Source organism: Filicampus tigris, chromosome 21 (assembly GCF_054856515.1).
Source record: "Filicampus tigris isolate MCC_2025a chromosome 21, RoL_Ftig_1.0, whole genome shotgun sequence".
NCBI lineage: Eukaryota > Metazoa > Chordata > Actinopteri > Syngnathiformes > Syngnathidae > Filicampus > Filicampus tigris.
In genome coordinates, this window is record NC_141237.1 from 1,356,705 (window position 1) to 1,384,389 (window position 27,685).

General features: G+C 48.9%; 1 protein-coding gene across 1 annotated transcript in view; it reads right to left on the reverse strand.

The window, feature by feature from the left end:
- Positions 1-27,176, reverse strand: part of gli3 (GLI family zinc finger 3) — an 84,926-nt gene extending 57,750 nt beyond the window's left edge. The window contains exons 1-2 of the mRNA XM_086020737.1: positions 26,647-27,176; positions 9,419-9,592 (exon numbers count right to left, since the gene is read on the reverse strand). Coding sequence (XP_085876863.1) covers positions 9,419-9,551 — 133 coding nt within the window. The 5' untranslated portion in view covers positions 9,552-9,592; positions 26,647-27,176. The remainder of the gene's footprint in view (positions 1-9,418; positions 9,593-26,646) is intronic.
- Between the last annotated feature and the right edge of the window lie 509 nt (positions 27,177-27,685).

Here is a 27,685-nt window from a genome sequence, read left to right on the forward strand (position 1 = left end):
TCCTAATGAACTGTACGCTGAAAGGAGACAGGAAAGAAAGGAAAAATCCCAAAATGTAAAAATGACAAAACAAAAGACATAAGAACAGGAAGGGGGGGAAAAAAAAACCCCGCAAAAACTCCCCTTTTTTGTTTTGCGGCAGCCTAATGAAAACGTATGTAGAGGAGGCAAGTGGATGAAGGCAGGAGGCGCTCGCTTAATGGGGCACCTGCGTGGCCGCCGGCCATTGACAAGCATGTTACCTCCTAACCAAGGCTAGCGGGCTAATCTAACTTTTGACATTTGATAGCTAAGGAATGAGGGGGGATCAGCCATTTATCTGGAACAGGATTACTTCCCCTCACCCTCACCCGCTTCCCCTCACACACGCACATAAGCCCCCCGCACCCCCAAAAAAAGCCTCTCCGACTCAAGCCCGGATTCATTAATTTTCCTACCGCTAAGCACTTTATCAATGACTGGCGCTGCTCCGCCGCGGTCTCTGCGCGCCTTCCCGCCGTCCGCCGTGCTCTCACAACTGCGACCCACACAGTAAGTGGGACATCGCCGATGCGCATTTGTGGAAGTTCGGAAACGGTCGCGGGCGGCGTAAAGGTCATTCGCTCGGACGGGGAGATAACCTGCTGCGTGGCTGTTCCCGGTTCAAGAAAGTTATCGTGATCCTTGGCAGATTTCACCGACATGCCTTTGACAAAATACCTTATTCAAAACACGTGGAAACTGTTTGGAATTGTAAAACAAAAGTCACAGAATGTCTCCTTTAAGTGTAGCCAAGTGCCAGTACTATGGATGACATCACGAGCACGCACCTGGGAGAGGAGGGAAGCAGTGATCGCAAAGGCTCGGCATGTTGGCATCCCAAAGCAAAAACACGTCGGAAAGCTTGCACGGGCGTACTGTCCGCTCGGGAGAGCAGAGCCGCCATTGCTCCGGAGAGGTGCGAGGAGCTCATTCGCATGGGTAACGGCGCATTAGTCTCAGTCGAACGCCCGCTGAAGGCCGAGCGTCTCCGTGACATGCGGGACGAGGGGCTGCGCGTGAGTGTGACAAATTCGGGCGAAATGAGCGGCACAGTCGGCAACGCTCACGCTGCCCTTGCACATCGCATTGGACTTTTTCTTTTTTTTTTTTTTTTTTTCAAAACGCCGAGCACGACAATGGCAATTCCAAACGGCAAGCCAGGTGCCGTAAAAAGAACATGCTAACTACCTGGCAGCCACAACGAGGAGCTGTTCTGCGCACACAACTGACTCACTGCTGTTGGACCGACAGGCTAATCGCATCGAGGTTTGGCCTTAAATGCTCAACACGTGATTTGGAATAACGTTAGTTCATTTTACGAAAGCCCGGAGGCGCCAATGTGCCGCACAAGGATTCTTTTATGAGCTTGTCAGGCATTGTTTGCTTTCCAATTTGCAAAACATCATTAAGGGCGTCAGCTTGGAGCGAAAAGCACAGACTTGACCTTGGCCGCTCGATAAAAAGCCGCCCCTGAAAAATACAGGTAAGACCAAAGCCTTCATTGACCCACCAGACAAACTGAAGGTGAACTCCAAGTCATCTTAAGGCCACGGTCAGTCATGGAGTCCTAATATAGCAGCTCCACTTTGTGGTCTTTCACTTAAAATGTCATCTGTGGGTTTTCCATAACATACCGCACCCTGTGTCCTTTCGCCCCAATCTTTCAGCCGTCCCGTCCCCTCCACTTTAATGACCTGTCCTTTCCTGACGCTCTGCTCCGTTTTTCTAATCCGGGCATTACTTCACCATTAATCCCACACAAATATTGACTTGAGCCGCATATCTGCTGTCCTTATTGGACTGGAGGGAAAGTGGTGTTTAAAGTGATCACTGTAAGCTCAAGGCTACTTGAGGATTTAAGTGCGGCGTGGTGTACGCCCCCCCCACCCCCCAACCCCCCCTTCCCAACCTTCCCTAATCTCTACTCTAGTCACTCGTCACAGTCTCCTCAATATCCTACATTTTACCTCGGCCCCCAACTCTTTTCATTTCCTCACTGCATGAACCTCCCTCTCTTCATCCACTGTAAACCACCTCCAAACCCCTCCCTCGTGAACTCCACGGGGGGACTCGCACAGACCCACGCAGAGCTGTCCCAGAGCCAAACCCAGAAACAAAGAGCCCACAGAGAGAGACCCAGACATAATATGGAGCGCCTCTGACAGCACTCCAAGATGAAGTCATGAGGTCACCAAATAGTTAATAATAATGCCCCTAACACTCGCGCCATCAATACCGCCATTTAGAGGCAGAGAAAAACGAGCGCCTGCGCGCATGTGTGAGTGTCAGCGGTGTGCAACAAGTGTGGATGGATAAAAAGCTTTTAAACGCGTAATCAGACACTCCAGCGGATTCTTTGCGGATACCAGAGGAGGGAAAACAAAACTTTTGGCTTTGCTCCAACCAAGTTGAAGTACACCCCCAACCCCCAACCTTCTTTCCCTATTGGAGTTTGTCTGACGGGAGACACAACCGGGGAGTAATGGAGCTTTCGCAGTTCAGGCCCGCCCTCTGGACATCGGCGTAGACCTCCAGCTTCAGGTGAGGTCGGATGGGGTAAGAGAGACAAGGCTGTCTCCAAGTGGTTCAGGGTGTTTTTACCTGCGCTTCTTCATAAAATCACCTGAACACAGCATGTTTTATCCTCGCAACCTTTCGTCCAGAAAGAATTCCAGCGAAGAGAGGACTCTATCCACTTGTGACTCTCAAATCCACACAAGAATCTGACACAGAACAACCCCTGTGATCTGAATTCGGTTCACTACACATCCAGTTTGATTAACCTGAGTTCCTGGTTCATCTTCATTTCAGCTTTGTCCTGTCATTGTCTTGATCTGAAGTACACGGTACCAGAAAGAGAACTAGGACCACTTTTTTTTTGTAGTGGATTGCACTTGCAAACATACTGAGTTTTCATCAAAACTGTGGTGGATGAGGAAGAGAAGTAGGATCTATTTCAAATGGCCTCTTAAAGTGGACCAATCATTGAACCAAAAGAATAAATGTCTTTCCACTCAGTTCTGAATGGGTCTGATCTAAGCGCAATCACGTGAATTTGGGAGTACTTAACGTGTAAACTGATGCAGATGCGAAGCTAATCAAACCCTGAGACCCTTTTCAGAGCGCTCTGACTTCTTTTGGAGTGTTGGATTGGCTGGATTCAAAGACAAAATGTGAAAACAAAATCCTGACTTCAGTTTAACTTGCAGTGTTCACATATGACCCGAGGGTTTGGACGGATAGCTGAGCAGGACCGAATCCTTGCGGGTGGCAGAGTGGATTCCATCATGTTCGAAAATGGAGTGGGCCTCTTGAAATGGCTTTACAGAATGAAGGAGTGGGAATAGAGGGGCACTGGTAGTTGGTGAAAGACAGCTACGCAATTGCTTCACATTAGAGCTCGCTCAAGTTCATGTTCCATTCGTTTCCCTGGCAAACTCCGTCCTCGCAACACATCTGAGTTCCATTCTCTGCATGCCCTCTCCTTTGGAAAATCGATTCCTCTCAGAGCGGGGCACGGGGATTACGCCGTCCCTCCCCGGATCCGAGCCGACAAATGGTTCTTATCAGCTGACAGCCCCCTACTCCAGTTCCTCATCTCCCTTTTCCCCCCCGTCCAGGAGGAGAGACTCACCGGATCACAGCCAGTGTGGCTGCGATCCTGGGCTCGCTCTGCCAATAGCGGCAACTCTTTTCACACTCCAAACCTGAGCTATTTACGAGAGCCCTGGGAGACACAAGGGTGGGAAGAAGAGAGAGCGCTGGGCAGAGAGCGCCGCTGCCTCTCCGCCGTGTCTGCTTCCAATCAATCGCCAGGAATCACTGCCATGCTTTTTGCCCTTTGATCCGAGCTCCTCTTTCGAGAGAAAGAGAGAGATCCGCTTGGTGGGGAGGAGGGAGAAGGGTGAGACTCCAGGCCCAGGGGGAGGGGAGGTCAGGGGGGAGGGATTAAGGGGATGCGGGGGCCTCTTGTTCATGCAAACCTGAGAGCTTGAGTTGATCAAGTTTGTCAGAGGCTGAGACGCAAGCTTCTGCCTTTCGAGTACCGACTGTAGTTCTGCAACGGCAGAGGCCGCCGTGCACCCCCTAAGCCATTTGTGAAAAGTTATTTGTTGAGAGGTCTCAGGCAAGGAGGTAAGGGGTGTGCATGTTTTTTAGGACTATAGAAAAATGACAACAAATTTCCCTGAAACTTGGAGCGGAATGGTACAAAGTATAATCCAAGCGTTTTGGGTTTTTTTGCCGATCCAGGTAAAGTTGCTCGGGAACAAAACCGCCATCTTAGGCCGAGTGGATGCGTATCACCCACAATTCGCACTTTTCTGGAATCATGCCTCGGCTCTGATATCGGTAGCTCGTTTCGAAATGTTACAACCTCAATTCCACTAGCCCCACGCGAACATGGAAAGTTTGAGACAGGAGGTTTGCCCCATATGGTGACACTTATGGTGAAAAAATCAAAGTGTTTAACTTTTTGTACTTGAAAAGTCATGATGAACTTGATTATTGATATCAAAACAGTACTCTGTGCCAATCTAAGATGAGCAGTCCAATTCATATCCTAATTTTCTCACGGAGTTACAAGCATAAATGAAAATGAACATTTACAGAACCGCACCTGGCATATTTTCTTGGCTGAGATCTGCAATCTACCAAGTGCCATTCAAGTTGTGTCTATTTAGCCTTTTGTGCACACGTCCAACTAAAATCCACAAGTAATTCGCCAGCCAGACTCGGGCCTTTAACTAATTATATGTTCTCGCCACATGATGATGTGTGTCAAGGAAGCATTTAAAACCCCAAAACTGGAAAACGTTTTTGTCATCGCACATTTTCTTATGATCAACACCAGATGCGGCGTGCAAAAGCCATTAGACGTGAATGTCCGTCAGCGCTTGAATAGAAACGCCAGTCCTGTTAGGCCAAGGCCACGCATTGCCACCATGACTTTAGCAAGGGCCCGAGAGCAGGCGAGCACAACAGAGCGCAAGGGAAGGAACGCACCATAATAAATCCTCCTGGCAGGCTCGGGACGCTCCTGCTTTTGTTCCTACTGGCAGGGGGGAGGCCACCGATGCCTGACAACAAATAGAAAAAAAGTACAAGCATAATCAACTACTGTTTCCCCGCTTTATGGGTTTACCGGGCCCCTGCACTCTCATATGAATGAGATCTGGCATCGGTGGAGAGATGTTGGGATGTTGCTTGGCTAACCCCTTTACATCACATCACATCCCTTGGGACAGGCTCATTATATCTCTTTTTTTTCTTCTTTGGGCTGGGGACTACTCTGTGACCCCCGATGGCCACCTATTTGTCACAGGCCCATGAACCAGTTCGGGTCCAGCGTGACTATAAAGGATCTGTCGGAACTCCTTTTCTATCTTGTCCGCAGTCTCGTTTCTTGGGTGATGAGCTCCGTGACTATCTAAACTGTGACATGCTAGAATTCTGATGTCCAAAGTTCCTAACTACACCCCCACCCCCCCCAAGGGGCTGGAACCGTTTCTGGCCACACCATCCCAATTCCTGAGGCCATTGAAGTAATAATCGCGCAGCGCCCGGCGGCGGTGCGGACGGAAGTCCGCCAGACGAGTGAGTCCAAGGCCGGGCTGGAAGGCTCGTGTTCCCCTCCGCCCTGAGTAGCAGCGAGGCTAAGCTAATCCTGCGCCTCGGGCCCCAGCGAGGTGGCGCTGCCAAAGCCCGTCCCCCCGCTGCTGCAGGAAATTGCCTTCAGTCCAGAGGTCCGTGAAATGAGTGTGATTCGCTGGTGACAGCAAAGCACGCCCACAGTTTGTGTGTCTACAGGTACATCCTAAATAGCCTAGTGGATTCGGAAAGGTTTTCATGCATTTTTATCTATTATTTATGCAACAAGCAGGGGGTTTATTGAACACAAATGCCCAGTTTTGCTGTGAGGGGTTTGTGTGTCAGCCCCAAAACGCCTCCTCCATTGTGCTGTTTGACCCCCGGGCCAGGCGGTACTCCCTGGAGGTCCTTTATCCCTCCATCAGTCCTCTCTCATTAGCCCGACAGACCCGGAACCCGGAGCAAAGCAACATGAAGGGGGCCCTTGCTTCCTCCTCTGGACCCCACCAAATGCACACAGCGCATATACAGACGGAAGGAATGGTTCCCAAGCACACATCACTCGCGGCCTATCCCCCTCTGCTCATATGTATACTTTTGATTCTTCAACAACAAAAGAGCAGATTTTTCATCCCTTTGGTGGCAACACGAGGAGGGAGGGGGAGAAGGCGGAGATGGGGCAGAACACAGTGGAGAAACAGTTGATTATGAGTCCCATCAAGTGATCAATGATTTCATTAACAAGACGGATCGCGCAGCTGTCATAGTGGTGACACGGGCTGAGGGATGATCCGCTCCCAAAGCTCCATTTTCCCCAGACTCGCAGTTCTCCCGCCCTGCCCTTCCAATATCCCTCTCCAGGCCAAAACAGCCAGAGAGCGGCGCTGGGGGTGGGGGTGGGGGGTTAAAACTCGGAATGAAGCGTGCTTTTGACGGACGGTGGGGGCAGTCACGGGGGAGATGGAGGAAACTGCGGGGTAGGGGGTGAAGGAGGGAAGGAAGAAAAGTGGAAATCCATTTTGAAACCCATTTTCAATTAGGGGTCCACAAGCTGTTATCACAGGTGTCCCAGAATGGCGGCCCGTAAGTGAAAATGTCTCCTATCCGTTTGTGAAATGAAACCTTATCTGGGCGGCACAAAGATGGCGGGGGACAGCGTATCTGTAAATTACTTTCCATCCGCGCTGTTAACGGGAACTTTATTTCTGTCAGATGACACCCCCTCCCTCCGCCACCCCTTCTATTTACTGTTGATCATTTAAATGGCTGCCTAAAAAGACGGCGGCCCCTCGACCCCTCCATCGCGCCGTCCCCCACCCCCCCTCCCCCCCTGCCACTCTTCACCTGTCAGATTTTCTTCCCTTTCTACTTGAAAGCGTTCCTTTTGCCCTCGGGATTCTCCGGCCAACCCCTTTGTTGTCCTTACTTGAACTGTTAAAAAGCCGGCCATCAATTACACAACTTTTACAACATCTTTCACAAGCCTCTCATGCTCCCACCCCCAATCCCCCATCTTCCAACTAAACTCCAAAGCCACACTTTCCCTTAAATACGCCATTTTGTAAAACCATCCCACCAATAGCAATGATATCCTTTTTTTTTTTTTTAACCCAACAAAAGAATCAGAGGACTTTGTGGTCCACCTGCCCGTTGAATGACGAGAGTAGGAGGTGGGTGTGGGGGGGGGACCTCCCCTGAACCCCCCTCCAATCACGGCATTGTCACTGCACAGTCGGCTCTTTTGAGTTGTCAGGCAAGAAAAAGAGGACTGAGGAAGGGGGGTGGCTGAGGTGGGCCACGCAGATTAATGGCACACAGGATGAAGCCACCTTTTCGTAGCCAAGCACATCAGAATGCTGTGCCAATAACAACAACTGAATCAAACTTCCAAAGGCGGGACGGGGACAGGGGAACTTTGGGAAATATCCCATCAGCAGACTTAAAACTATTCCACTATCGTTTGTATCCCGGACCCACGGCGTTTCTGCGGACTTGGGATCAGGGGCGTCTTCCGATTAGGGGAACCTGCCTAAGAGGGCGCTCGGCAGCTGCTCACAATTACCTTTTTGTTTGGAATGGGGATGCAGGCGGTGGGGGTTAAAGTCGGGTGTAGTGTTACACCTGATAAGAGGTTATGAGTTCTGGCGGAGGGGAATGTGGCGTAATTAGAACCGCCCAAAGAATGTGCTGCCTTATGATTCCGAGGCAGCGATTCGGGACTGGTGGTCTTCAACTTCCGGTTCGGTGACTTTGAAGCCAATCTTAGCCGTGTAAGTAAATCTGGCATTTATTCACCTGTGTCATTCACACGGAACATAACGAAGCAGGACGTTTCCACCTCTGTGTACGCTTTCACACAGCAACATGCCATCGTGTTGACACCCGTTTCCGCTACTCAATTTTACATAGATGCTGTCCCGTCTCTGATACTACCTCCGAATCTGAGAAATTGGTCGTGAATCACCTTTCTCACAACATTCAGTGACTGTCCCTTTCACGCAGAACAACGGAAAACCCGGGAAGTGGGAATGGGATTTAAATGCAGAACAGGTGCAGACGCGCAATGAATCGCGGTCTTTCTCATCTGGCTCCTATCCGTGAATCTTGCCTCGACCTCCTGCAGTTTTCCGAATAGTCATTACATCAGCAAGAAAAATCCAAAATTATGGAGCCAAATGATATCCCTGCTTTTTCCACAGCCTCCCCTTCAGCGGGCCCCTTAATTAATAAAAGTGCGTCGGCCATCTGGCAAGGACTTTTCCCAGGATGCTCGGGGATGTTCAGTATTACTTTACCCACTTCCTGTGATAACTCCCATATGGAGGGAGAAAGGCACCGCCACATATTTACCCTATACACTGGACACTTGGGATTATCCTGTTCGACAGAAGCCTCCTCTAGGGCCATCCACCTCCTAACCCCCAAAACCAGTCCAAAATCCTCTCGCTACTAATGAGCGCAGCTGCGGCTTAAGGACAGGCAGCAGTGATCCCAACTCTGGTTTTGTTACATCTTTAGACGTATACATAAACACATACATACTGTATATACATACCTCATCCTCGCAACTGACTGAAAAGCAGATGACTACAGGCGAAATGAGCTGCAAGCTACCCGGCGTTCATGAGAGCATAAATTGAAGGCATTGCTATGTAAACAAGTTTAGCGACAGCGTTATATACGGCGTGACTCACAGCAAAGCATGGGAAAAAAGGGGTAAAGCAAACAGTCACATGTTTAAATACAGCTTTTGGGAGTTGCTCAGAAATGATATCATTGCGGTTAGAAAAACAAGCAACGGGTCATGGACATCTGCACTTAAATGTGATGAGTGATTAGCTTATGTGGCCACAACATTTCTTTCTTTGACACCAAAATAACATTTCTGAAAAACGTCTGCGAGACACAACATCGCTTATACGAATCGTGACGCGTAAAGGCAGATTTTTTTAGCACGTTAGCACAGATTTGTACGAACAGTGTAAGGCTAACTAATTGGCTAACTAGTAAGCTAATTAACCACTCAATTCTATATTTTTCTATAAATTCTATAATATTCTGTAATATTTTGCCAAGCTATTTTTTGCTGAGAAAAGTCTACGTAAATCAAACACTTTCTCTAGAAAACAACAACAGTAACCAAATTGAGGCTAAAAAAAACAATGTCGTAAATGTAGCGATGATCAGTTAAAGGCAAAAGCCTAAAGACCAAGACCAGCCTTTCGAATCAGCATGAACTGCAGAACGGGTGCACAATATGGACAAAAGTCTCGGGGATCTGTTGATGTGCATGGAGAGTGTGTCGTACCGTTGGACGTGGTGCTGGAGGCCACCGCCTTCTCGCTGATGTCATTGCGTGCCGACGAGCCCTTGGTCGCCACGATGGTCTCCACCCTCTTCTTCTTCTCAGCTGCGGAATTGGCCTGGGACTGGGTTTCCATGGCGAATGCTCATTCCTCAGCACCGCATGGAGACGGGATAACTGAGGGGGAGGTGAGGACAACAAGGTTTTAATACAATCTTTTTAGTTTACAACTCAGGAAAAAAAGAGCACAAAAACAAACTATAAGCTTTCACAATCGTGCGGAGAACTAAATGAATGAAAAACATTTGTAGCCTGTTGCATTGACTGTTTGATAGTTAGCCAGGACTACATCCTGGCTTATGGAAGACATGTATACAAACGGGGCGCTATTTTGATTCGGATGTCGACTGAAGTTTCTGGCTCAAACCGTACTCAACAGATACTGCTAAACTATGTCGCCCATTATCTGGGTAACTACCGTAACTCACGCGCTGGCTAAGTCACTCATACATTCACAATATCCTGCCCCAATACTTCTAAACGATCTAGATACCTAGCTAGCTAATTTGTTTGGTGGCCAACAAACAGGAAAAATAAATAACACATTCATTCGCCAGTCACAGCATCGAGCTACGTAGCTAACAAACTAGCTAACTGGGTAAGTGCAAGTAATGAATGAGAATAAGAAACAAACTAGCGTAAAAGAAAAACCTCGGTCCCAATCCATAAAGCTGAATACAGAGCCGCTCAGCTTAGTTCCTTTCTGGCTATCTAAAATCTAAAGTTATTTAGAAGTATGTCACCTTAAACTTCTGACTTCTTGCCAAGAAAAAAACAAGCCACAAACACAAGACGAGATCTGGGATCTGACAAACAAAGTAAAAGCGAGTGCAGATAGTCATGCTCGTGTTAGGCAGTGAGGAGAAACCTTAAGGGTATATACCGGAGAACAAGTATAAAAAATGGGGGGGGAGAAAAAGAGAAAAAAAAACAGTCCTGGAAAAACAAGGATTGTTTGAAGGTCCTGTTGGGAATATCATGGTGCCGGGCAATTTTTCTTTCAAAGAATAAAAGGTGGTTGAAGTTAATGCCGTTTGTAGGTTTAGAAGCGAGCGCCGCGGCATGCCGTCTGGCAGTTGAGCACCGCAGCGGCCGTCTACAAACACAGCACCATCTCGGTCACGCAGGTCTGGGATTCTGAGCCAGACAACAGCGCAAGCCCTCATTGACACGCCAGCAAAGTACAGGACAGGTCAACACTTCAGATGCCGTCTGTCATGGAACTACTTCGCCTGACTTGCATGAAGGCTGGCCAATTACATGCAAAAGGCTAAGGCTACTTGCTGGCTCATGGAGGAGGACGTGGGCTGCCATTAAGTTCCTGGGGGTGGGGCTGTGCCAACTTTTTGGCGCAATTATACCAAAACACCAATTTTTGATTTTGTTAAATCCCTGTAAACAGTCTGGCAAACGAGCTAAGAAATATCTCCTGCAAACCCCTCCATCATCGTTTCATGGAACTTGGTTAAGTCGGGTTTTTGTGAGCTAACTTGCTAGCACATGATTGTCTTAATACATAACTCATTTCCCGCCTCTCATTTTGAGCTAGCAACCTAACTAAATATGTAACTAACTGGTCCAGTACTCAATAATTCATGGACTACAAAATCAATCTACCCAGCAAGCTACAATACTGTATAACAATAGTATATACTTACATAATACTTGATAGTAATAATCATGACGGCGTATGAATGCCAACAGGTGACAGCATTCAAATGATCTGACTGTCACTATACATCATGTGGCATGCATAGAAATGAAAAGAAATTCCACACTTTAATCGAACTGTAACACGAACCAATCTTGCTTCCTAGCCAGCTAGCTAGCTAACTAGCTTAGAGGTAGCTTTGTCTGAAACTAGCTTGCTGCCAAGCCAGCTAACTGTTTAGACGCCATGGAAACATTTAGTCTAACATACAGACTGTCTAATTAGCCAACAGAGACATTTAATTGCCATGCACTCTGTAAACATGCTTGCTTTATTGCAAGCAGACTAGGGGGTGGGGGGTGTTTTGTTAGGGGGGGGGGGGGCGTACGGAGGAAGTAGCGAGGGCTAAACTTCAGACAAACACTGTGCGCTTTGTTTGTTTTACTCTTTTTTTTTTTTTTTTTTTCATGCATGTCATCTAACCTGACCCGTAGCAGCAGGCGGCATCTGTAAGCAATTGCCAGATCGCTATAGAAAAAACAAAAAAGGAAAGAAAAACACACACACACACACACAATTACTCCCCGACCAATCAAAACAGAATTAAACAAAGCTCGCCGTCTAATGGCTCCCACATGACAAGCGGCTAAATCCATTTTGCCGGGATGCTTTGATTCGGTAAACAGCCCGCGGGCCGCAGGTTTCCCACCACGGAATTACAGTTATTAAAATAAATAAATAAATAAAGTGTAAGCATTGTTTTTTTTGTTCCTGGAAACCTAAAAAAAAAAAAAAAAAAAAAAACCAGCAAGTACTTTGTAAATAAAAAATGCGCTGTGAAATAATAGATTACAAGTGGTTGCATGTCTTTGGAATTGCACAGAAGCAGCTACCTTGTGTAAACAAGCACGTCAGGATTTATCTGCCGGCCCCGTTTTGATCTGCACGTAAATGTTGAAATGTTGGCTCTTGTTTTCTTTTTTTGGGGAGAAGGGGAGCCTGTCATGTGATCACACATGACAGCTTTTGCCCTGTTTCGTATGGAGGGGAACCGTTTTGGCAAAAAATAAACACCCCCCTCTAGTAAAGGCCTCACCCTAATAAACAACAAGTATAATACGAGGGACTCTTATTCAGCTATAAAGAAGGGTTAGCAAATGAAAGTGAATCACATCCGTGCGTAGCGTTTTGGTAAAGTCAGATTTGAATTCTGGACAGCGCTTGTTCATGTCTCCCTAATGAAGTGTCCCGTGAGTATCAACGTGCCATTTCCACTCCGCCTGCAGTCGGAGGATTAATCCTCACGTGGAACTTTCCTCACACTTCTGAGGAAAGAAGCTTGATGCTTCAAAAAAAATAAAAAAAAGTGTTTGGTGTGGCAGTTGCCACGACGTGCAGGTGCGCTCCGCTGCAAGGAGATGAAGTGGATAGCGGGGTCAACTTAGCTGTTTGTCGGGGGGCAACGAGGGGCCATTCCGCCGGCAAACATTCCCAAATCCGGCCCGCCCAAGCGTGTCTGACCGGCTTTTTGTGCGCCGCCAGCTACTGAGCGGCAATTAAAAGACAGAACTTTTCACCCCTAATCCTGCTGACCTGCACGCCACGCCCTCGGACGCAGACGTTCTCGCCTCCGTGGTTGCACGTCTTTTTTTTTTTTTTCTCGCTGTGGGGGTGGGGGCGGGGGCATGCGCGTCTTCATTTTGCGCTGTAATCCCTCCATGCAGAGAGCGAGGCCATTTAACAGGTTTAAAATGCGGCAATTCGCACAAAAAAAAAAAACATCCTTATTTTTTAAGCACATTAAGCAAATCAATTTAACATAAATTATACGCCCGGCGCACAAAAGGCGGTGAGCTGAATGTCAAATTGAACACATCAAAGTGAGGAGCAAAAATAAACTCTTGCCTGCTTTTTTTGCTTTGTTTTCTGCGCAAACTTTCTTCACACAGAAAACATGACGGAAAAGTGTGATGTAGAACGTCGCTGCCCTGTGAAAAGACATCCATTTTTTTTTCTTATTTTTACGTGAATGGGGTTTCCACATCGCATTAATGTGAACATCTCCAAAATTGGGCTCAGGACAGCGACCATATGTATCCTTGCAAGGATAAAGTTGCAAAAAGGCCTATTTGGAAAAAATGGGGGGTTTTTTGCAGGAAAATGAGTTGTCGTAATATTGCACAAATGTGCTTTTGTCAAAGTCTCCTTGTTTGAGATTACGAGGTCACGGTATTTTACCCGATAAATATCATAATGAACAGTCGTCATTTTAGGAGGATAAAGTCAGATTTTTTCGTGATGAACATTTGTTACACGGTATGAATAACAGTGGACCCCACCAACTGCCAAAATCCACCTGTATAATTGTATTGCACCAAAAGTCTTGATACTTCCCAAAAAAAATGGTAAGAAATGATACAAATGAGTGAACGGTGCAGGTGAGATTGCCTCCTTTCTGAGTCAAGTGGTGAGGTGTCCGCTTGGATTTGGCGCACCTCCTCCTCCTCCTCCTCACACGAGTTGCTGTATTTGTGTTCATTTCATTAGGGTGACTGTTCAGTGTCGAGGGTCCCGCCATCCCCCTTGAAGGAAAAGGGGGGGGGGGGCTCGGAGGGTTGGGGTGGGGGGGGGTTGCTGGCGGCGGCGCAGCATTCATCATCATTACATCAGCGACCACCGAGATCTGCTATCTGCGCCTTATCACGAGTGCACCGACGCCGCAAGTCGGAGGGGAGGGAAACGATGGAGACGATTGGGCCAGATTGCCAGTGAAAGTGGGATAAAGGGGGGGGGGGGGTGAGGAGTGGGGAGCAGTGTGTGTGTGTGTGTGTGTGTGTGTGTGTGGGTGCCCCTGCATGCCTGTGCATGTTTTCCCGTGTGTGTTTTTGCAAATTTCACAGCTATGCCAACAACATGAAGGTTCTGCTGCACAGCTGGAACAACTAAAAACACTCCAGGGGCGAGAGGGGGGAGCGATGGGGTGGGGGTGGGGGCGCTATAGGGGTGAAGGGAGGGGGGGGTTAGCGGGATCTAAGCCCCGCAGCAAGATTATCCCAATCTCGCAATAAATCAGAACGCCATGCATGTGTTTGCATTGGATCAAGTGTTGGCCAGACGCACGAGGGCCCCGACAAACATCACGTTAAATTGGGGGGGGGGCGTTGGGGGTCAAGCGCAGTCTTTCAATCTTTAAAAATGCAGAAAAAAAATCTGCTTGAATCACATAAAAATCTTGAAAAAAAAAACACAGCTTTATTCTTGCAATATTAAGACTTTTTTTTTTCCTATAAAAAAACTTCAAACGTATTCTCAGAACATCCTTTTTTTTTTTCTTCCAAGAAAACTTTTTCCTCACAATTTTATGAATGTCTCCCGTTGAAAATTCAACGTAGTTGTTGTTGGCCGCCGGTCAGAAAGGAAGATAGCAGAAGGTGCGTGCTGCACTTGAGCGGCCACGTCATGCCCGCGCTCCAAAACGTAGTAGGACCTCTCCCAAGGAAAAGCGTGCAGTGCACTTGCAGCTTTGAGGGGGGGGGGGGGGTTATCAAAGTTGCTCAAGTGTGATCGTTCAACAGCCAGCGCTAACATGGTGCCCAGATGGCACCCGCTCTGACATGGGGTGGGAGGGGGGGACCGGCCCCTCGAGGGAGGGCCACTTAGCAGGAATTAGTCACACCCCGCCACACACACACACACACACAAATTCAAAGTTATGCACATGGCAAAGTGTGTTTTGGGGGTGTTTTGTGTGGTCAATGGGGACTGGAGTTCATTTATTTATTTAAAAGAGCATAGTCAGCCTGAACTATTTTCAGTTGGGGGCAAGCATAATTGTGCCCCACGAATTCTGCCAAGCAACAAGTGACAAAAGTTTTTTGGGGGACATTTCTGTGCTATCCACCTTCATAAAATTATACTTGCGCAAATTAGATCTAGCTAATCTTGTAGACTAATCATTGAAAAATGTGAACATTTTACACGAGAAAAAAAAAAAAAAAAAAAAAAAAAAAATCAATAAATCGGTACGGTGCTGTGGGCTTGTTGGATTTGTTTTGTGCATGTCGGCGGTCCCAAGCGCATGCAGCGAGCATCACCCGTTGTTGATATTTTGCGTCAAGGACAAACAGCGGCTTTGAGCGGCGCTAATAGGATTATCCCCGCGAGCCGCCGACCTCTCCACTTGCAGCACAATGGCGCCCGGGGACCCGAGCGCATCTTACATTCCTGCGGAACAAACCCGCACGATGTAATCGCGACGCTTACGCGACGCCTCTTTTTTTTTTTTTTTTTTTTTAGCCGCGCCGGCTACGCGGCAGATAAGGCGCGAATAAAGCCAGCCGGCCGTCCACAATGGCAGCCTCGCTGGTGTTGCCGCCGACTCGGCGGCAAAGCGTATTCAAGTATTATTTATCTATTTTGGGCCGCTCGCCTTTGATGCCACACTTTCCTGACGGCTTGCAGAATTGCTTATTCAGCGCTGCGCTGGCGCAAAATGCAGATTGCCACTGGAGCAAAACATCACGAAGGTCCTTGGGAAAGTTTTCGCCGGCCGGCAATTTGTGTCAGGCAGCGGGTGACGTGGCCCGTTTTCATAGTTGATATCCAACAGCGCCCCCTGCTGGCGACTGAATTGACCTCAAAGTGCCCTCGGTCACGGCTCACCTTTTTTCCGGCTTTGGTCACGGTGACGTCGGCAATGCGAGCCCGAGGGCACTTTGACGTCAATTTCAGCCCCTTTCGAATGCCCGCCTTAAGATGCTCCTAAAGTAACCTGCATGAAGCTACTCCTTTCAGCAAATATTAAATTGCCTTCTGTTTCTCCTTACATGATCCTGAAATTACTCAATAAGTCCCCTTATTTGTTATATTGTCTTAAGATTTTGCCTGAACTCAATGTTTAAGTTGCCTTAAGTTAAGTTGGCCTTAGTGACTCATCGAGTTGCCTTAATAGATTCCTTAAATGAATCCTTCAGGTGCCTTCAATTTGTATTTAGGTTGATTTGCATGACTGCGCTTTCGTTGCCTCACACTACTCTTCAAATGACCTTCAACAGTCCTCAAATTGCCTTAAAATAGTGCTTATGCTGCCTTCCGTTACTCTTGACGTTTTTCCTTCCGTGACGGTTGCATGCGGTTACTCCATCAAGTGACTCGGAGGCTTTTCTTGCCTTCGTTTACGCCTCGAGCAGCCTTTGAGATACTCTGGCGGACTTGCGCGGCAGCGTGATTAATGGCGACGTCGAGCGAGCGAGCGTCTCCGAGGCCGAGGGGCCCCGACAACAAGTGCCGGTGGGGGCGGTGGGGGGGGGCTGCCATAATGCGCAATAATCACGGCGGCAGACAATCAGTCCAGGGCCTATTAGCTCGCCCCATCAGGAAGGCTAAGTGAGAAATGAGCTCTTCCCCAGCGCCTCCGCGATTCATCAAGCGATCCCCCCCCCGCCCCCCCACAACAAGAAGTCATAATGTTGACTTAAAGACTGGACCGGATGCCCCGGCAGCCGGCTTTATTGGCTCTTATTAATTCCCGCGCCGGCGTCATTTCAAGCGCATTAACGGCTTTCAAATTGGAGCAGATGAAGCCGTGGAGTCCAAGTCTGGCCGCCGGGCCGCGGCGTGATCGAGCCCCGCCCAAACGCGTGCGGGCGGCCCGCGGTGCAAGCCGTCGGGATGCAAAGGAATGCCCGACGAAGCCCGGCATTCTGAAGGAATGCGGCGGGAAAAGGGGGGAAGGTGGGGGCGGGGGGGGGGATGGGGGGGGGCCTTTAATGTTGCGCTTCCTGCACGGATGGGAAACCTTCCAGGGGGTAAACGGCGGCTTTGGCATTCCGAGCGTGCCGAGAGCGATGACTTTGCTCCGGCCGCACGTTCACGTTATCTGCTCCGAGACGGCGCCGGCCGACATTCCTGCCGAGCGAGAAGCCGCAAACCGCGTGCTAGCTTGACTTAGGTTAGCTACTCCTTAGCTTGCCTTGCTTGAAGCTGCGCCTCCAAACACCTTAACCGACATTCGAATATGTCTGAAGCTATTTCTTAAGTAGCCTTAAACGTTTTCCTCGAGTTGCTTCAAGTTACTCCCGAAATTGCCTTGACTTACTCCTTCCATTAGATTACCTTACACTTAGGTTGCCTTCAATTTTTCCATAAGTTGCCTCAAGTTACTCCTTCAGTCGCCTTTAGTTACTCCCAAAGTTAGTTGTTGCTTTAATGATGTGCATGCGAGCGCGCGCGTGTTTGTGTGTGTGTGTGTGTGTTTGTGAAGCAAATCCTGTGAGACCCCCAGCGCGGGCGCGCGCGACTCCTCCGGCGGCTCGGAAGCGACGGCGGCGGAGGTGCGCGCACATCAAAAGCCCAGCGCCACTTTGGAGACGCCGCTCTCCCTTTGCTTGCCTTACGCCGACTTGCACGCACACACAGTGGGGGTCTCCGGGGATTCGCTGCACCCCACCTGAACACACACACACACACGTGCGTGCACACTGGGAAAGCCATCAAAACGTCTCGGCGGCGTACCGGGGAAGCCGCGAGGCGCACGCACAAAAACAAAAAGAGAGAACGGCCCGACATCCAGCAGCCCATGAAAAGTGTGGGTGTCTCGACGGGTGCGACGCCCCTGGAGAGAAGTGGAGTGGTTGAAGCAAAAGTGTGGCGATTGCAACACCCGCGGTTTTTCCACTCGCTGCGGCTACGCGCGGGGGCGTATTTGCTGCGGCACGCCGGACAGACCGAAGCCGACGTCGGAGAAGCGGAGGACGAGGTTGCGCTAATGAGGTCGTGCGGGTTAATTGCAAGTCGAGCGCGGGATAATAAGCCGGCCCGCCCTCGCACCCCGACGACGGCCTCATCGCTCACCCGCGCAATCGGCCGCCGCCGCTTTGCAAGTCCTGCAGGCCCTCGTATGGAAATGCCGGCGCTAATGGCTTATTAGCCCGCGTTAGCTGGTTTGCATTGATCCCCCCCCCCCCCTACCAGCACAACCCCCACAAATGCCAGAGGGATGACAGAGCTGTCGCAGCGTCGCATGCGGCTCTCTAATCACAGGGCAGCTTGTTTCAATAAAAGCGACATTAACATAAAGCTCGGCAAAAACGTGCGGCGAGGGCGGGGAGGGGGGAAAGCCGGAGGGGAAGCGGCAGCGGATTAGCCCATAACGCACGCCATATGCGGCGGGCCGGCGCAGACTTCTCGGGGCCTCTCTCAAGTCACTTTGGGGATGACAAAACCACATGCCGAGCGGGAATAAGACCAAACGGAAGGCGGGGTGGGGAACAAAAAAAAAAAAAAAAAGTTTGGTTCCGCGTTAAAAAGTCATTTAGGGGCTGGCAAGTGTGCGCCCAAGCAACAGGTGGCGACGCAACCGCAAACCGTCGCACCGTGCTGGCTTTATAATGACTGCACTGATGCTATTTGTGTTAGCCTGTCTAAGGTGTTTTGCACTGCATGTTAGCATTAAGCTAGCCAACTTTTGCAAGACAAATCGACAAGACCATTTTTTTTGGGGAGGGGGGACTCGCTCTTGATCTGCCAAGCTGCTGCTTGTTGTCAAGTTTGCAGCCGCAGTTTTTGGCTCACAACTCGAGAATAAACAGAAACAAAAAACAAAAGGAGACCGAGAAATTGTTCATATCTGGAAAAACGTCTAAGTTGGCTAACTTGTATGTCGAGGTCCCATTTGTCAAGCGAACGTATTTTAGTCTTGAGAATGAAGACCCACGTGGCGCTGCCGGGGGGCCTTTTGGTGGCACAAAAATACAGAGAGAAAGAAAGAAAGAAAGAAAGAAAGGAGGCGCACAGGTAGAGCGGTGCCCGCTAATGGGAGGAGACAGAGACTTAGAGGCGCCACACACACAAAAGCTTTATAAATAATTCTAAAAGCTAAGGGGATGCCTTGTCAACGTGCCTTCACACAGACACACGCAAAAAAAAAAAAAAAAAAAAAAAAAAGGTCAATTTTTTGTGAACGCACACACGCACGCTAGCTAGCTGGCTAGCCGGCTAGCTGCGAGTCGCCCACTTATCATGCAGGGCAGCCCAACACACCGGAGAGCTGTCTTGTAAATCTCTTTGTGAAAGCAGCTTTGGGGGGTGCTAGTGAGGGGCTTACACACTGCTGAGCCCCGAGGTGCAGCTACACACTCCACTCGACTCACTAACCCCCGCCCCCCCCCCGCCCCCACGTCCCCCCCCCCCACCACACCTCCCTTAGTGGGCCTTCTCCCACACACTCACTTTGCATCACACATTTCCCGCTTTTTATTTTGTGTGTGTGTGTGTGTGGGGGGGGGGGGCGGGGGTAAAAAAAAATGGGTCAATTTGACCCGCAACATACAGTAGGCAACACCACGCGCCCCAACCTGAGCCTGGCTCCTCGGGGTCTCACTCAGGACTCCCAGAGGCAGCGGTGACTAATGTCCTGCCCGGGTCCAGACAATGACCGGGCGCACATGTGGGGGAAAAGTTGAGGAATCAGTGGGGGGTGCGTGGGCGTATGGGGGGGGGGGGGGGTAGTCAGCCACCTTTGACAAATGGACATCTTGGTGGCCACGGAAGCTTTTTACAACATCCACATAAGGTGAGAGTGGGAATAGAATGAATTTGTGACTTTCATCATAAGACGCACATTCCAACAAAGCTGCCTCCTAACAGAGGTGGCGTGCCCCCGAACCCCCCCACCCCCACCCACCGCGCACCCCTTCGTTCATATGGAATGATGTCGACATAATGAACAAGGCGAAAAATGTACAAGCAGTATTTGCTGCAACTTTGAAGCCGTGCAGCCCTTTCAACATCCCAACTGATGGGGCGCACCCTCTTTCTTGTGCACACCTCCTCCTACACATGGACTGATACCAACAAAATGATGACATATGTAAGTCGGTCATTCCCGACAACACCGTCTTCAACACGTCTACAGAGTTAGCACACCCCTTCAACATTTATGTCCTTATTTGGGCATAAAGTCAACAAAACAAAACTATGACATAATCAGTGCACCTCCTTCAACATGTCAGCGTGAGTGACTGTAATTGCCACAATGACCAAAAGGTCAACAAAAAGTGTCAAGCTTGTCGGACAATCATTCACAAACATTTTGAGGCCACGGATCCCATCAAAATAAAGCTGGCGCACCCCCTCCCCATCTGTACTGATGGAACTTGGGGCCAACAAAACAAATATAAAGAGCAAAAGACTGACAGTGTCTTTCCCAAACTTTGGAATCCGAGGCAACCTACTTAATGGTGCACCCCCTATTCTACGCACAGTTGGTGCACCCCCTGCTCTGTGTGGACTGAACATAAAGTCAACACAATAAATAAAGTGATAAAGTCGGCCTTTTCCAAACTTTTTCATCCATTCTCCCTCGTCAACATCGCAATAAAAATGGCGCGCCGCATCCCCCGTGCACCCCCCCCACACACACACACACACACACACGCACAGACTAATGGATCATAAGGTCAACAAAATAAATGTGAACTGCTAAAGAATGAAAGTTGTACCCAAACTTCCTAAGCCAAGTACCCCCTTCGACATCCTGACAAAGGCGGCGCACCCCCTGTCTGACTTGATTTGACATTTCCAGAGAAGAAATGCTTCCGTGTTTCACTTTGTGAAAACGACAAAGGGGAAAAAAAAGCCCATTTGAGCCGCTACATACGTTTTTAATAAACACAAAACTGATCAGACTAGGGGAGGCCATTTTTTTAAAGATTTTTTTTGGAGGGGGGGGGCAGGGCGGGGGTTCCCTGTGAACACATGAATGTTTTTTTGCTTCTTGGTACATTTTTGCCTGTCAGCGTGAGGCCTCCCCCACAATTTTGCCATAAAGTTCAGGCGGCATGATGACAAACTGTGATTAAAAATGTCTCCGTCTCTTTCAAGGAACTTGGAGGGCGCCCCCCCCCCGCCTTTCCCCGACACACCCCAAAGTGCCCCCTCCCCCTCACACAGCCCTGAAAGGAACTGGGCTTTGTCTGCAGAGCAAAGCAGAGAGGTATCCCCCCCCCCCCCCCCCGCACCCCCTTCCCCACACAGCACCATCCCCAAAACCCAGTTCCTCACTCCCCGTGGAGTATTGTTAAAACACAATCCCCCCCCCTTAGCCAACCCCAACCTTGCCCCCCCCCTTAAAACAGCATGCTTTGCATGAGAAAAAACGATTAGTCTTCAAATAGAGTGCTGTCAAAGGCGGGGGGGTTGGGGGGGGGCGATGAGCTGGGGGCAGAAGTTTGCTACGATAGTTGAGTTCTTCTTTTGTTTCTTGGAGTGGAGGACGACGAGGCGCGGCTGAAGACAGACGCTCGCCCGCCCGCCCGCCCGCGTCAGCGAACCTGCTCTAACCTGTGCGGAAATGAACAGCGGGGAAAAAAGCGGGGGCCGGCTCCTTTCAGGTATTCCTCGCCCCCCCCCCCCCCACCCCCCCGGCAACGGGCCCCGCATTCACTTCCACTTGGGGATGCGACAAGGCTCCAAAATGAACGACAAAGTTGGGCCTTCAACGCCCAACTCCATGAAAACGACTTTGTGTTACGAGAACAAACGAGTGCTCTGAGGGGGGGGGGGGGGGGGGGGGGATCACTGCCTAATTTCAGCTCAGTTGTGTTGAACAAATTGCGCATAGAATTGACAATCAATCAGTCAATGAGCCCGTGCCGGAAAACGAAATAACATCTTTCAACACTGTCACGACTCAAACTGCGCAGTCCGTTTTGAAATAAAAGCTCATTTTTGACCAAGACTTTAGGCCCACTAGGCTACTGTATGTCAATGTTGCTCATGACAAGGCGAGGATTAAGAACATTTTCTCGGTTCTATTTGGTGTCAAAGACTTGGGCTGTTATGCAACAAATGTCGCCCACAGGCAAACTAACCAAATCGAGCTCCGGACATTGCTCACTTGGCCCCGCCCCTGAAAGGCATACATCCAACATATGAAAAATGCACAATATATAACATTGACACTAGTTCATTTCCATACATACTCAACCTCATGAACCCCCCCCCCCCCCCAAAAAAAAAAACCCCTCCCTTCCAGGCTGCTCCTGCCAAAGACGACACAAGAGCACATGTGCAAAAACAAGCGCCGACCCCCCCGAACCTCCGTTTTGCATTGTCGGCACTCGACAAATGGGGCCCCCCCCCCCCCACCCCAAAGCCAAACACTTCACCTCAACAAGGCGGGCTACTCAAACGACATTTCCTGTTGTCGCTCGGGCGGCGACGCTAGCGTGCTAGCACGCGCGAACGTGCGCAAACTGCGACCTGACGGCATCGCTGGCAAACGGAAGCGCCAAAAAAAAAAAAAAAAAAAAAAAAGGGCCTCGATAGACCTAAGCTGCAAAAATAAAAAAAAAATGTTTTAAAAAAAAAAAAAAAAGTCGAGTCCATTCCAAATCTCACGGCAACAAACTTTGATGTAATTTGAAGTTGGGATATTCGACAAAATATTTCAAATTTTGCTGTTATGGAAATCAGCTTTCCTGCATTTCACAGCCAAGAAATACGACTTTACGTCATTTTGTCCTTGTATTGTCCCCTAACTTAAAGATTTGACGTAAAAACAACTCAGCAAATTGTTTTAATGTTTTTTTTGTTGCGCGGACATCGTTGCCACAAACGTCAATAATTCGTTTTTTAAAGTTAAACTTCAATGACTTTTTAGCCCACCCCTCAAAAAAAAACCTACAAGTTGTGTTTTTGACCGTTTTCATATTTCCTTTCCTTGACAGCCATTACTGCTTTTCTGCGAGGCAGGCCTTTGGCGCCGTCTTGTGGCATCTTTGCGAATTACCCAAAGAGAGCAAAAAGTGCGGGTGCGCGCGAGGAAAGAAGATGCCATTTTGGCCAGCCTTGGCGGAGGTCGGCGTGTCCTCTGACTGCCACTCTGGCTGCTTTTCAAGCAAAAAGGTCACGCCGGGCAAAAGCAGGCGCAAGAACTCGCCGCCGTATCTGAAATGACGCCGCGCACCTTATCCAAAGACATCGCCCGGCTTGAAAGGCGCCTTTAGCGGCAACCTTGAAGGTTGGGGGGGCGGGGGCGCGTCGGTCGGGGCCCCGCTCAGGGACAACGAGGGGCGGAGGTCGGAGGGGGGAACACATAGCATATTAAATGGGCCGTCTTAGCCGGGCCGGTCCGCGCGGAGGAAGATCTGAGGCATGCCCTGAAGGGACGGCAGGCGAGGCCGGCCGGGGGATTAGCGGGCCAAGGAGGTGCCCCCCGACCCCCCCCCCAACCCCGATGCACCCCTACTTCCAAGCGCGCACGCTTTTGGACACTTTTCAGCCGCTCGCTACGTCCGCTCGTCTTGTTCTGCGGGCACATCAAAGCCAGAGGAAGGTCCCGCCATGCCCTCGCGCGTGGGCAAGGAGAGCCGCGCTCACTTTGGCAAACGCTCAAACTTGTGAGAAATAAACGCAAGAAATTTCACAACATTCAACCGATGGGTGCACTGACACTAGCAAACAATAAAACGCTACTTTTATCATCATATTGTTTCTTTGTTTTTCATTGATATTGTGACAGTAAGTTAAAATGAGTTTGGCGATTGCACTATTAGGTTAAAATGATAACACTCACAAGGAGCAACTTGTACAGCAACAGGCCCCGCCCCACCCCCCAATTTGTTACATTCTCTCATCTTTTTATGCAACGCAGTTCCTTTCCGGTCTTTATTAAAAAGTCATTAACAGTCAACAGCTTGAAGCAAGCACACGTGGCCTCTTTTGTGGAAATCTGCGCAAACGCATCTTCTTTTCCTTCCCTCAAAGTGACGATAAACTATTTCTTGCCAGCGAGGGGCTCAACTATGGTGCGTCCCCATCGTGGCGCTTCACCTGCAGAACACCCCCCCCCCCCCCCGCACCAAATGGAGGCGCGCTGCATCATTACGACAAACAACAAACAAGCGGCGACAAGCACGTCATTATCTCAAAAGGAAAGTCAACTTCCTTCACACAACGCAAGCAAAGCATTAGCAAGACAACGGGTCTCATTAGGGCCCCTCGCCTGATACGCGCTCCTCCACGCGCGCGTGCGCGTGCGCGAGCAGAGGCCATAGCTCAAGAAGCTAATAGAATGTCACCTCCTCGCATTAACATGACAGCCTCCATTCTGCGGGGGCACGGGCGGGAGGGGCCCGAGCGCAAACTCTGCATCATTTGGACTTTTCAAGTTGAGATAAACGCTATCGGCAATATTGCTATGATGTCGGTGTCCCCCCCCCCCAAAAAAAAAAAAAATGTGGCGATTGTCACCTTGAACGCAGACGCATTCATCACCGGCCCAACGACACGAGATGTTTTTTTTTTTTTTGCGGTGGGGTCGAGCGGGGGGGGGGGGGGGTGCACCTGTTTGACAGCAGTCACCTTGACTCCTGCAGCCCTTAAGCCAAACGGCTCAAGTCGACATGTATGTGCTCGATTCAAGGGCATATTTTTTGCTTGTCATTATGACGATGATCACGACGACACAAATTGAGTTTTACTTTTAGCTCGAATATTTTGCGGCGTGTGCTACTGATTATGTGCTGTCACGTTTTTTTTTTGTGTGTGTGTGTAGGCACATGGAAAGGACATTTTAAGGGCATGTTTAGCCATGAAAAATAAATAAATATGTATCTATTAAAACAGGAAAGAGCACAAATAAAAATAAAAGGACAATTGTATCTTTCTAATAGTTGCTGTCATTTTATATTCTAAACTTTAAAAATGTGTCGACCCGACCTGCTGCACGAGAAGTCATTCACCCCCCCCCCACTCCAAAAAAAGCGGAATTGAACTATTATTTAAACGAGCGCAAATAAATACAATTTGAGTGCACTCAAATATAGTTGAAATGTTGTCATTTGAAGCCTCCACTGGACTTGCACTCTGACAACTTGAGATGCCTCAATTCAATGCTGAGCGTTTTTTGGAGTAAAAAAAAAAAAAAAAAAGCAAGTAATCCTCTCCTCAAAGATACCGAAAGGGGGATTTTTTTTTTTTTTTTTAATTCTTTATTTTTTGCAAATGGCCCACGCCACGCAGGTGTGAAAAGGAGAAGTGCGCTGTGTGTTGCCGGCGACTCTCGCACGAGGAAAGCCGAGAAGAGAAGCCAGCGAGCGCATCAAATGTGAAGCAGCTGGCCGCCACTTTCAAACCAAATATCTCCACATGTGGACGCTTTTCATGTGGACGACCAACACCCCCCCCCCCCACCGCCCCCCAAAATAAATGAACATAAACTTGGCCCCTTGCGAGTAAACACACGCGTGAGTGGCGCAAGGCTGCCATCTCACATTCCTGACTTTGCAATTGGGACGATTGCAATTTTGGACACAAGCAGAATGCAAAAAAAAAAAAAAAAAAAGGATGAAAAAAAATAAGAAAGAAAGAAAAAAAAAGAAGGCATCACCGTAAGACGCATTTGATTTTTCTTAAGCTGTGGCAACGACGTCTATGAATTCCTTTTCATGGTCCTTTTTTTTTTTCTCCAGTGACTACAAAGTGATTACAAAATTGGCAAAAGTGTCAAGTGAATATTTTAGTCACTGGACTACTTTTAACTCCAACTATAACAATCATCTCAACGAGCGCTTGTGACACACACAGCGCGAGTGCGTGCGCGCGCGCGCGTGTGTGTGTGTGTATTCTTGGTCATGTTTTCACACACAATTAAAGCACAGCTGCACATTTGTCAAACTAGTTTGAACTGCAACTAATAATAATAATAATAATAATAATAATATTGCAAATAGTGTGAGCTACATGTGCGAGTGTGGAAAAACAAGTGTCACACACGCGCGCGCGCGCGCGCGGCTTGGTTGAGTCCTCTCAACTTTAACCTACTGCTACTAATAATAATTTTAATGCAATAAAAACAACAATAATTAAAACGGTGCCGTGATACATGGTGTGTGCACGTGTGTGTTCTGCTTAATAGTTTCCACATGCCAGAAGCACACACACACACACACACACACACACAAAAATGCAACCAAGCGCAACTAAGAATCATAATTGCAATCATGAGCGTTATTCTCGTCTACTGCTTGACGATGGCGGTCGTCTTCTTAACCTTCCAGCACACTACAAACACAAAACACACACACAAACGCATGCAACTCAAACTCAGAAATGGATGAATTACATTGTGTGTGTGTGTGTGTGTTTTCCTCTTAATGGTTTCAACAAGTCAGAAACATGCGCGCGCGCACACACACACACACACAGAGTGAAATATGATCACACATGCGGCCCCCACACGACACACACATGCTCTGCACACTCTCCACACACACACGCACACGCACACACAATCGCGCGTCCAAAAAGTTGCATCTGCTCCAAAGCACTTCCTCCCCCTTTTTTTTCCTGACACAAAACATGAATTAAAAGCGTCTCGTTTTCTGCTGCAAAACTTTGTTTGCATTGAAAGCGCGCAGCAAACTTGCTCCCAAGTCAACTTTTAGCGCAACTTTCGAGAGCTTCAGAAGAAAGGAAAAAAAGTGCGTCAACGCGCGTGCAATCCGGCGAGACTTACTTGAGCGTCTTTGTGGCCACTTTTTGGGGGGTTCCTCCCTCTTCAGGTGGGGTGCAGATGCGCCTCTGGAGGAGCCCGGGACCTCTTCGTCTTCTTCCTCTCTCTCTCTCTCTCTCCCTCCTCCTCCTCCTCCGTCTTCTTCTCTTTCTCTTTCTCCTCCTCCTCGGGCTTTTTCTTTTCCACGCTGAAACTCCCAAACGGCGCGGCCAGAGTTGGTCGTCGTCGTCGTCGTCCTCCTCCTCCTCCTTTTCTCCTTCTTCTTTCGTGTCTTCTTCTTTGCTCCCTTCGCGGGCCGTCGGACAAGCGAGCGTCCACCCAAAATGTGCGGGCGGACACGCGGAAAAGAAAGAAGAAGAAGAAGAAGAAGAAGAAGAGTGCGCGCGTCGCGTGGCGGCGCGTCCCACTGGCGCTGTTGTGGAGTTTCGTGCGCCTTTTTCTTTTTCGCGAAGAGACGACCAAGTGTGCAACTCCAGCTGCTCCTTCCCCCGCTTGACTCCTCCCTCCTTCAACTCCACACAGCCCTTCTCCTCCTCGCCCCCCTTTTTGGAGCCCCCCCCCTTTTTTCACCCCTTTCTGCTTCTACTCACTTTTACACAACTCCCCCCCACACACACACACACACTTAAGTGTGTATCATCATTTTTGAAAGTTTCACGACATGCATGTGCACTAAAACATCTTCAACTTTTGACGCCAAGTAACCTGTTTTAACAAAAACGTTTTTTCTCTTATTTTTATTATTGTAAGCCAGCGTAACATTAAACTGTTTGTACCTACATAATGATTCAATGAAAACGTCTTGCACGCAAAAATGAAATTAGATTGTAGCTCAACGTTTGCATTTCCAAGTGAAATACAACCAAACCGTCCTTGGGGAGTGATTCTTTTGCACACCACTAGAGGGAGCCTGCAAGCACACTGAGTTTAGTGCCGACTAAAAACCGGCCAATTGTAATGCGCATAAAAGTGAAATCAAAACTGTGTTGAGAAACAAACAACTCTTTGAGATGAAATGAAACGGTACTGCTTCAACTTCAAT